Source organism: Eulemur rufifrons, chromosome 15, assembly GCF_041146395.1.
Source record: "Eulemur rufifrons isolate Redbay chromosome 15, OSU_ERuf_1, whole genome shotgun sequence".
NCBI lineage: Eukaryota > Metazoa > Chordata > Mammalia > Primates > Lemuridae > Eulemur > Eulemur rufifrons.
This window is the reverse complement of record NC_090997.1, coordinates 2,089,109-2,099,550: the sequence shown is the minus strand read 5'-3', so window position 1 is coordinate 2,099,550 and position 10,442 is coordinate 2,089,109. Positions and strand designations below refer to the sequence as shown.

Below are 10,442 nucleotides of genomic sequence, written 5' to 3'. Positions count from 1 at the left end.
AACTTGATGCTGTGCTGGGCCTTCGGGAGGGCTCCCTGTGGTGTGGGCAGGGGGCAGAACTGTTGCATGCTGGGAACACGGAGGGAGCCACTTGCTGCAGGGGAGGGAGAGAGGTGCCGCATGACTTGGCCAGGGATGTGCATGATGGGGAAGATATGTCTTGGAGGAGTGAGGGTTTATCAGTCAGAGAAGGGAATTTCAGGCATTTTGGGAGGTGTTGGGAGTGGAGGTTGAGAGGGCCACTGTTCTGCTGTCTTGTAATGTTAGAGTTCTGGGGCTTTGTCATTTCAGAGTCACACACTCTCCAGACCATGGTGGTCTGTGACTTGCTGAGGAACCAGAGCACCAGGGCACACTCTCAATACAACTGTGATGGCCAGAACTTCCTTCTCAGCACGCTTGAGTCCTTCACTGCCAGCAAAGGCCAGCCAGAAACAAGCAGCGCCGCAGCAGCAGGGGAGGAGGAAAGGAACAATCCTTCCTCACCCAGAGCTGTAGCCTCTCAGGAAATACCTGGAAGCTGGGGTGGGGCGACGGCCCACCATAGGTGTGATAGGAGCAGACTGATCAGTGTGGGGAGGGATGGGAGCGCAGGCCCCGCAGCGGCTCCCAAACTCCATTTCATTGCCTGTGTCCTCAGACTGTAGTAGTTCTGTGGCCGACCGCCCTGGCCCTTCTGCTTTCCTTCTCTCACACGTGCGTGGTCAGCCCTTTCTCCACTAGGTGTTCGACTTCTCACCCAGGCCGAGCACCAACGGCACTCAGGGCAGGCCGTCCCCAACAGTCACCGTGGAATGCAGCGGGATGGTGCCTGGGTGGTGGCCTGAGGATGCACAGCAGTTTGCCAAGATCCAAGGCAGCAATTTTGGCTTGGTCTGGGAGGTCTTGAGGTCTCCTTTGCCACCACTCCTCCCTGTCCCATTAGCCCCCTCAGTGAGTGGGATTCTCTGCAAAGCCTCTGGAAGGGAGCCCATCCCACGTGCCCAGCTAGCCTAGTTGAGGATGGGCTGCCCCTGCGGCAACTCTCGGGTCCCTGGGGCCGCAAGCCACCTGCCCACAGGGGGATGGCACTGCTCGGAGCCAGCAGTCCACCAAGATCCCTTTGAAATGAGTAGAGGCTCTCCTGTCGGGGGAGGGCCAGGTAGAAATGCTAGGTCTCTGCATGGCCTCAAGTGAGCAGCCGGGGGCCAGGAAAGGTGGGGAGCCCAGCTGGTCTGACAGTGGCCCCCACGTTCTGCTGCCTTTCAGAACCTCCCTGAGCTAAGCACCCCCAGTCTGGATCTTCTGTGGGCCTCTGGCTTCTGCAGTGGTCATTGTGGGAGCTGCAGGTGCCTTCCTTTGGAAGAAGTGGAAAAAGGGCAGGACAGCAGGTCTTCTCAGGAATGTAGAGCTGGAAGCCACCTTAATCATCATCTGGAATCCCTCTCTCTGGGAGGCTGGGGCTGGAGAGAAGAGATTTAGGGAAGAGCAATTTAGGGAGTATGAAAAGAGGGAGGAGCAGGTTAGGGGTCCTGTTTTGTCTCTAGCCTTTAACCGGGGTTGCCTCCTCCCAACGCATGCACACATTCTCTGCCCCTCTCTCTGTCTTTCTTTCTCCCTCTCCCTCTCTCCTCCCCTCCCTCTGTCTTTCCCTTCCTCTCCTCCTTGCTCTTATCCATGAGAACTTTTACCTCCTGAAGTATATTTCTTATAAGTACCCAAGCAGTGAAAATCAAATCAAAACTGGCTCCTTTCAAACTTCTCATCGACCTCTTGATCAAACCTGCCGGATTTCCCAGGAAGGCTGCTTGGAGGTGGGCAGCGGGGTGCAGGGAGGCCTGTGCCACCATCTCGCTGAACACCCCTCCCCGCTCCCTACCCCGTCTCTCTTCCCCGGCGGGCAGAGAGAAGTCTACATTGATTGGCGTGGCAAGTGAGGAGGGTTGATGGGAGGGGGTATGGCAGTGGGCAGCAGTTTTTTGTCAGAGTTGGAAGGAAATTTACAGTTCATTTAGTCCAATTCCTCTTTATTAGGTGAAGAAACGGAGGCCCGGAAGCGGGGGGTGCCATTTAGCTGGGGAGTCAGAGCCAGGGCCTCGAGAACCTGGTCCGTAGCCTCCCTGTTTCTTCCTGACGGCTTCTCCCAGCTCTCCCACCCCTCACGCTCTCACCTCTGTGTCCCTGCAGGCTACAGCCAGAGAGTTGGCTCCTCTGTTTGAGGTAAGAGTGTCTGGATTTGGGAAAAGACAACCTCAGTTTGCAGGTCTCGTGGGGAGATCAGAAGGCCCGTTGTTGGGAAGAGGGAGCTGGTCACCCTGAGCAGCGGATTCTGCGTGAATTGAGATTAAGGGAGATCATCTCCCAAGGGGGGCCAAGCCTGAACCCTCTCTCCCCAGCCCCCCATTCCTTCCCTTTCTTCTGCCTTCAGCTTGACAGACCTCGGAAGTCAAAATAAGTGATTTCCTTGCCTTTGTCACGAGTAAGTCTCCACTGGTCCCCATCTGAGTTTTTCCAGTTGGTTTTCAACCCAGCAGCACCCCCATCCCCCAGCGAGGGGATGGCTGGGCTGACAGCAGTAAGGCCACTCGTCACACAGTGTTGCAGCGTGCCAGCCCCCCACACCTGCCGCTCCCCACAGTGCTGTGTGAAGGGCCTTGACATTGTGCTGTAATAAAGGTGTATGTGGAGCATCCCTGAGTCTAGTCCTAAATTGGTTTGGGGACCTGAAGTTTTTTGGTGACTCTCTGAGAGACCAAGAAAGGTCAAGGAGCCAGATCTGATGACTCTACCTGGCTTCCAGTCTCCCCTGGCCCCAACAGGGCTGACAGCACTGGGCCAGGCCTGGGAGAGCTGGCCACAGCAGAAGTGAAGCCGGCTACGCTTTGGGCCTAACAGGAAGGTGGAAAAGGAGAAGGGAAGCGAGTTTTAGCCTCCCATCGGCCCTCAGTGCCTCGGGAGGGGGCTGGCTAGGGTTTCTGACAAATTCACCTTGCCATTAAGGTTGCCAGTGAGCCAGAGTCCAAGCCTGCAGGAGGCTCGCCAAGGCAGCCCGGGATCCACGCTCCCACCCTCCTCTTGGTCCCTCTTGGGAATGGGCCTCTTACCCAGGCCAGAAACATATCACCTGGAACTATAAAGTATGATCTAAAATCAAAAGGGTGGTGTCGAGTGGGGAACGTGGGAAAGGTATGTTAGGAGCAGCTGGGAAAACAGGCAGCAGGTGCTCTCTGGACTGACTTGGGAAGAGGGGTCTTTGGGAACCCAGAGGGTGACAAGCTGAAGAACACTGGGGTTGGGATTCCAGCTGAGTCCCCGGCCTGCCCCTCCCCCTCCTCTGGGAGGCCGTCTTCTCACAGACAGCAGAGAGATGCATGACAAAGGGGCCGTGATGGCTCAGTCTTGGGGGTTGAGGCGATGGCTGGGGAGGGGCCCCTCCTGTTCCAAAGCCTGTCTCTCCTCCCCCACCAGGCCCCTTAATCTACCTGCCTTTTTGGCAATAAACTACTGAGAGGTGAACACAGCTCCAACCCCACTGCCCTGTAGATCTTCAAACAGACCTATGGGAAGTATTAAAATACATGCATATAATTAGTTGTCCAAAAAGTCTACGCCGGTGGGTGATGGGCACAGGAACACAGGCAGCGTGACAGACTCAGAAGGGGGACAAGGTTCAAAAGACTCACGGATGCCACCAGGATGAAGATAGCTGGCCCCGTCGGGCAGGACCCCATGGCACACCAGCCCCTGGGAAGGCAGAGGTGAGCCACGGACCCCAGCAGGCAGCGCGAGTCAGGGCTGAGCCCGCAACCTGCGAGGGAGAAGACTTACTTAAGTTGACAGGTCAGGCTCCCAGCTCAGGGTCCGGCCTGCGAAGCTACAGGGAGCTCTGGTCCAGAGCCTTTCTGGAGCCCCTAATTTACCCCGGAACTGCACTGGGGCAGGTTTTGGGAGCAGACAAACAGCATCCCTCACAGACAGGCACTCCGTGGGCTATTCTCTTGCAAAAAGAATCAGGCACTAGACCAGCAGCCTGAGCCCTCAGGACACTCCGGCTAGGCCCAGAGAAACACCCCGAGGGGGAGCTTAGGGCAGCCTTCCGACACCTCCCCACATCGCTCTCAACCTCCTCGCCATCTTTGCGCCAGCCAGCCCCCTGGACAAAGCGCATCCCTGGGGTTGGGGGGCTGGGGGAGGGGTGGGTGGTGAGGCAGGACGCCTGAGTCCCCAGAGGAAGGGGGGTAGGATACCTGGGTCCCCGCAGGGGCCCTTGGTGCTTGTCTGAGTCTTTGAGGGGGTGGGGAGAAGGAGTAGCTAGAGCTCCTTTTAGCCTCTCAGAGGAGGATTCTGTGAGGGGATTGGGTCTGGGGGGTTGGGGGGCAGGAAGCTGTCCCCAGGGGAGCCATCCAGGCCCATTCAAGGCTTGAGCACTTGTTTAGGGTTAGAGCTGCCCCCTCTGGGGACCCGGATTGCCGAGCCAAGGCCATTGTCCTGCCCCCTTCCCCCAGTCCCTCCCAGACCTCTTTGAACCTGAATTCAGATATTTTTTTTCTACACACCCCCCACCCCTTGGTTTCCCCACCCAGGGCCTAGGGCTGGAGGCCTGGGCTGGGGCAGTGGGGGAGGAGAATAGAGCCCGCTCTGGTGGTAGATGTGTGGGTTTCAGAGCAGGGGGTGGCTAGGAGCCAGATGTGCAGGTCCTGGAATGGGCAGTGGCGTGAGGGAGTGTCAGATCCCTCCGTCTGGACAAAAGTTGGGGGACTCAGCCCTGTCAGTCCAGAGCCTGGTCCCTTGAAGGGGAAGTGGGGGTCATTCCCTGGGTCTGTTAGACAAGTTCCTGGAGTCCGATCGAAAGACGGGGCTGTGGCATGGAGGCCTGGTCTGGCAGTCTACCCTGGAGATGGAGGCACCTGGCAGGCTGGGCAGATGTGTGCTGGGCATGCGAGGCTGCGGGTGGCTGGGTCTGGTCTGTCTGGGTGGGCCTGCCCGGGTTTCCAGATGGGAGCCACACGGGCCAGCTGGCTTATGGCTGTTTGTGAATTGAGGGGTGGCCACAAAAGTACCTGGCACAGATACCTTCGGTAAACGTTTGAGGAGCTGGGAGGGTGGCTGGGCCCCAGAGAGGGGACAGTGCACAGGTCTCAAGTGCCCGGGGTCCTGAAGCACACGGTGTCTGAGGGGCCCCAGGCAGCTCCGAGGCTTGCGGAGCAGGAGGGAGGGCTGCAGCCTGTTGGGAGTTGAAAGTGAAGTCCCTGTGGGGGCCTGCACCGAGGTCCCGGAGGGGCGCCCCGTTGGGTCTCCCAGCTTTCCCCTTCCACTGCCACCATTAGGTGAATACCCTTCGCCTCAGTTTCTCCCACCCCCACCGCCCTCTCCTCCACCCATCCAGGGGGCGGGGCCAGAGGTCAAGGCTAGTGGGTGGGATTGGGGAGGGAGAGAGGTGTTGAGCAGTCCCTGGGCGAGCCCTCATTTTACCAGGCCCCCGGCTTGGGGCGCCTTCCTACCCCATGGCGGGACACCTGGCTTCGGATTTTGCCTTCTCGTCCCTGCCAGGCGGTGGAGGCGATGGGCCAGGAGGACCGGAGCCGGGTTGGGTTGACCCTCGCACCTGGCTAAGCTTCCAAGGCCCTCCCGGAGGGCCAGGAATCGGGCCGGGGGTTGGGCCAGGCTCCGAGGTGTGGGGGATCCCCCCGTTCCCCCCGCCGTACGAGCTGTGTGGCGGGATGGCGTACTGTGCACCTCAGGTTGGAGCGGGGCTAGTGCCCCAAGGCAGCCTGGAGACCCTTCAGCCTGAGGGCAAGGCCGCAGCCCGAGTGGAGAGCAGCTCCAAGGGGGCCTCCCCCGAGCCCTGCCCTGCCCCACCAGGTGCCGTGAAGCTGAAGGAGAAGCTGGAGCCAAACCCTGAGGAGGTGAGTAAGCCAAGAGGGGACAGGGAGGGGAGGGGCCCGGTTGGCAGGGCAGCAAGAGAGGGGAGTGGTCACCTGCAGCTGCCCGGCCTGGAACCCCGAGAGGAGAAGGCAGGGGAGGCCACCTGGGCAGAGCGGTGTGTGGCGACTGCAGGCCGTCCTGGGCGGCAGGGCCAAGGTGAGAACCCAACAGGTGAGGGCATGGTGGCCTGGGGGAGCTGGAGGCTGGCCCAGGATGGCCCTTGTCAAGGAGGTCCCTCACTTCCTAGGTCTGCCCAGGGCCAGGTCACTCACTATCAGCCCACACTGGGCCCAGCGTGGGGTCTGTTTGAGCCCCTTCTCCCACCCTTAGCCCTTTCTGAAAACCTGATCCTATCAGACCCAGGATCTTGGCCTAGGGTTAAGCATGGCCTGAGGGTAGAAACAGTACTTATCCCGGGGTTATTGTTCCTGAAGGTCTAGGGTGTGACTGCTTTCTGATGGGAGCTCCTGTTGGGGCTGTGTGTGCACGTGGGGAGCCGGGTTTACCTCCGTCAAGTTTAGGGCCTGCCTCCCCTGGGCTTCTGCCCCAGGCCGGCGAGCACCCCCTGTGCAGAGCGGGAAGGGCCGATTTTGATCAGCTTCAGCCTCAGTTCCATAAGCTGTATGCAAGGAGAAGAAATGGTGGGAGGTTACTCCTGGCCATTCCCCAGTGTGGGGCTCTGCTGAGGGATTGAAGGCTCCATCCCTGCCGGGACTGTTAAACGTGGATCTTCCAGTCCTCCCAAGCGACAAGTGCAAGCAATTAGAGATCAAGTACTAAGCCCTGAGACCGCAAAGAAGGTGTGAGCAGTTTCAGGAGCAACTGAGTAGCCCCAGACTCTTCCCAGGAGGTGACTGCTGAGCCTTGAATAATAATGGCTGCCAATTGGGGTCCACTTCCTAAGTGCTTGGCTGTGTGGTCAGTTTATACATCATTATCTCATTAACCGTCACAACCTCTCCTAGGGGGCGGTGTTATTAGCCTATTTCACGGGTCTTAACTGCTAAATGGTGAAGCAAAGATTTGAACTGGGGTTTACCTTATTCCAAATCCCCAAAATAGGTTTTGGAAAATCCAGGAAGACAGCTGATGGTATTTATAGGTTCAAGTCATTGGCTGAGCAGAAGTTGGGAATGAATATTAGCCTGTTTGAATTGGATGCGATTGATCACCGTGATCACCATTGAAACGCTTCCCCTAAGGCTTCCAGCACTACAAAAAGGCTTTGTTTATTCTCAAAAGCTGCTGTTCCTCTGTCCCCTTGGCTGCTTCATTGTCGTGCCCCAGGGCTCAGTCCTTCATCCTCTGCTCTCTCCACCCTTCCTTCCTCTCTTCCACCCTTAAGTCTTAAATGCCATTTAGATGTGAGGTGACTGCCACATTTGCTGTCTCCTGTGGATGGCTCCCTGAACTCCACTCGACACCCAGTTGTGCAAGGCCAAACCCAGTCGTCCTCCGTTCCTTTCACGCCCCACATCCTGTCCTTAGGAAACATCCTGAACCAAGCCCGCCCTACCCCCAGCCCCAGCCCCCAACATCTCTGCCGGCATTGCTGCAATAGCCTTGTGAGATACACCCTTGCCGCCTCCTTACAGTCTTGTGGCCAACATGTCGGCTACAGTCGTGTTTTAAAGGGCGAGAGTCAGATCATTTCACTCCACAAACCCTCCAGCGGCTCTGCACTCCACCCTGACTGAACCCAAGTCACTGTGGCCTCCACAGGGTCTGCTGGGCTCCCTGAGCAGCCACGCTGGCCTTGCCCCTGAGCTCTGGTCTCTTGCTCAAATATCACCTTCTGTCCTATTTAAAGCTGTCACCTCCTCCACAGTTTCCTTCCCACCTTTACCCTACTCCTGTGTAGCCTGCTTGTTTTTTCCGTAGCACTTCGATCATGCTGGTGCCAGGGCTTTTGCCCACTGTGTCGCCGCTGGCTTATAGAAGGTGTCCAATACATGTGTTGAATTTAAAATCACTGAGAACGCTGCTATAGTGCAAAAAACTGTGGTAAAAACAAGGGATAATCAGATTTTTTTTTTTTAAAAAAATCAAGCACCAAGTATATACAAATTATTTTATTCACACCTCTTATGACACTTGCTACTTTTGTACTGTGCTTGTGCATGTGCATGCCATGCCACAGTTTGTGGACCCTCAAAGCAAGCTGGGGACAGTGTATTGACTTTGGCATCAGAGAGACATGGTCCTCTTTATTTCTGTAGTCTCAAAATGGAGGTGATACTTGAGTCAAAAAGACTTTTGTAAGTATTAAATGAGCTAGCCAGGTGGGACCTTCTAACCTAACCGGCATAACCTGACAGGTGTTTTCACTGAGGCCGGGGCCTGCCTTTCCATGCGTTTGAGGTGCTCTGCATCTGCTGGATGTACCAGTTTCTAGGGGGAGAGCAGCCCCTTGTCATGTGCACGGGTCAGGGAACGGTGAATGGGTGTAGACAGGTTATTTCCAGATGTGAGGTGGGCAGCTTGGGAGGCAGAGATAGTCCCACAGACCACTCCTTGAGGCCACAGTCAGGTTCTCGGACCCCCAGTGGAAAAAGGAGGTGGATAAATGGTGTGTTTATGTTCTTACAAGTCTTTTGCCTTTTTAAATGCAGTCCCCAGACGTCAAAGCTCTGCAGAAAGAACTCGAGCAGTTTGCCAAGGTCCTGAAGCAGAAGAGGATCACCCTGGGGTACACCCAGGCCGACGTGGGGCTCACCTTGGGGGTTCTCTTTGGTGGGTCCCCCAGCACATTCTGACCCACGGGGACCACATCTCCCCTGGGAGGAACAGTCCTGAACTTGGGCCTTTCCTTCCCACCAAGGGCGTCGGGGTGTTTCAGGGACAGGCTCCACCCTCACCCACAAAAAGGGAGGGGAGGAGACAGTTCTGGCCTTGAGCTCCCGCTGGGGTGAGGTAGGACCCAGAGTGGGATCTCGTAAGCACAGGAGGAGGTGGGAGGCCTGGGTCTTGGAGTCCTAAGGGCCCTGCGTGCCACCTCACGTTGCTTCTCTTTCAACTGTCCTCCCCCAGGGAAGGTGTTCAGCCAAACCACCATCTGCCGTTTTGAGGCTCTGCAGCTCAGTTTCAAGAACATGTGTAAGCTGCGGCCCCTGCTGCAGAAGTGGGTGGAGGAAGCTGACAACAATGAAAATCTTCAGGAGGTGAGGGTGGAGGGGTGCACTGGGGCCGGCGCTGCCTCGGCCAGTTTCCATTGCTTCCATCCCTGGCTTGTAGCTCTCCCTCTTGGGGCAGTAGTTCTCCATGGGATGGAGTGCAATTCCTCAGTTCTGCTGGGAAGGGTCCAGAGCCACCCTTCGAGGACCCTCCTTTATCATACCACCTGGCCCTGGTGACGCATCTAGTCACTGGCCCCATGGTGCTGTTGCTCAGCAGGTCCAAAGCCTGCCCTTGTCTCCCGTTCCTCACCTGCTCAGATATGCAAAGCAGAGACCCTAGTGCAGGCCCGAAAGCGGAAGAGAACGAGTATCGAGAACCGAGTGAGAGGCAACCTGGAGAACTTGTTCCTGCAGTGCCCGAGACCCACCCTGCAGCAGATCAGCCACATCGCCCAGCAGCTTGGGCTGGAGAAGGATGTGAGTGCCTCTCTCCTGCTGGGCTCCATCTCCTCCTCCCTTTCCCTAGCTCTGGCTCCTCCAGCCACTCTAGGGCTATTGGCTGTGGGCAAAATGACCAAGCAGAGCCAGACCCACCTCTCAGAGCTTGTGGTCTAATGCCTCTCTCCTTCGTGTCGTCCATCGCAGGTGGTCCGAGTGTGGTTCTGTAACCGGCGCCAGAAGGGCAAGCGATCTAGCGGTGACTATTCTCAACGGGAGGAGTTCGAGGCTGCTGGGTCTCCTTTCTCAGGGGCACCAGTGTCCTTTCCTCTGGCCCCAGGGCCCCATTTCGGTACCCCGGGCTATGGGAGTCCTCACTTTGCCACCCTGTACTCCTCGGTCCCTTTCCCTGAGGGGGAAGCCTTTCCCTCTGTCACCACTCTGGGCTCTCCCATGCATTCAAACTGAGGTGCCTGCCCTTCTAGGAATGGGGGGGGCCGGGAAAGGGGAGGAGCTCGGGAAGGAGAACCTGGAGTTTGTACCAGAGCTTTTGGGATTTAAGTTCTTCAATCACAAAGGGAGGAATTGGGAACACAAAGGGTGGGGGCAGGGAGTTTTGGGGGAGCTGGCTGGAAGGAAGGTGAAGTTCCATGATGCTCTTGATTTTAATCCCCACATCACTCATCACTTTTTTCTTAAATAAAGAAGCCTGGGACACAGTGGATAGATAATTTTGTCTTGGTTTATCCTCCTTTAGTTATTGAGGGGTGGGGATGGGGATATCCAGTGACATCTAACTGCTCTCATGCCTAAGTGACCCTGAAACCAAGGTGCCATTTAAACTGCTTGAGGTCCCACGATGTCAGAGGGAGAGCTGGGATTAGAACAGGTTTCTTTCTAGAGGGCCCTTATAGGCTAGTTCTTGGGAGCCTGTGACAGGGGTCTGAACACCACACTCCTGCCCGCAGATAGTCACCATGTACC

At 56.9% G+C, this 10,442-nt stretch overlaps 1 protein-coding gene across 1 annotated transcript; it reads left to right on the top strand.

Moving 5' to 3' along the window:
- The first annotated feature begins 5,419 nt into the window (after positions 1 to 5,419).
- Positions 5,420 to 10,186, top strand: POU5F1 (POU class 5 homeobox 1). The gene is made up of 5 exons (XM_069488706.1): positions 5,420 to 5,885; positions 8,517 to 8,637; positions 8,935 to 9,065; positions 9,339 to 9,497; positions 9,666 to 10,186. The coding sequence occupies exons 1-5, from the start codon at positions 5,484 to 5,486 to the stop codon at positions 9,924 to 9,926; spliced, it is 1,074 nt and encodes a 357-aa protein (XP_069344807.1). The 5' UTR covers positions 5,420 to 5,483; the 3' UTR covers positions 9,927 to 10,186.
- The last annotated feature ends 256 nt before the right edge of the window (positions 10,187 to 10,442 follow it).

Bases quoted from the DNA above. Each gene is read 5' to 3' on its own strand.
- POU5F1 (XM_069488706.1), top strand. From the start codon at position 5,484: ATGGCGGGACACCTGGCTTCGGATTTTGCCTTCTCGTCCCTGCCAGGC. The intron at 8,638-8,934 runs GTGGGTCCCCCA...GTCCTCCCCCAG, and splicing joins CACCTTGGGGGTTCTCTTTG to GGAAGGTGTTCAGCCAAACC. The intron at 9,498-9,665 runs GTGAGTGCCTCT...CGTCCATCGCAG, and splicing joins AGCTTGGGCTGGAGAAGGAT to GTGGTCCGAGTGTGGTTCTG.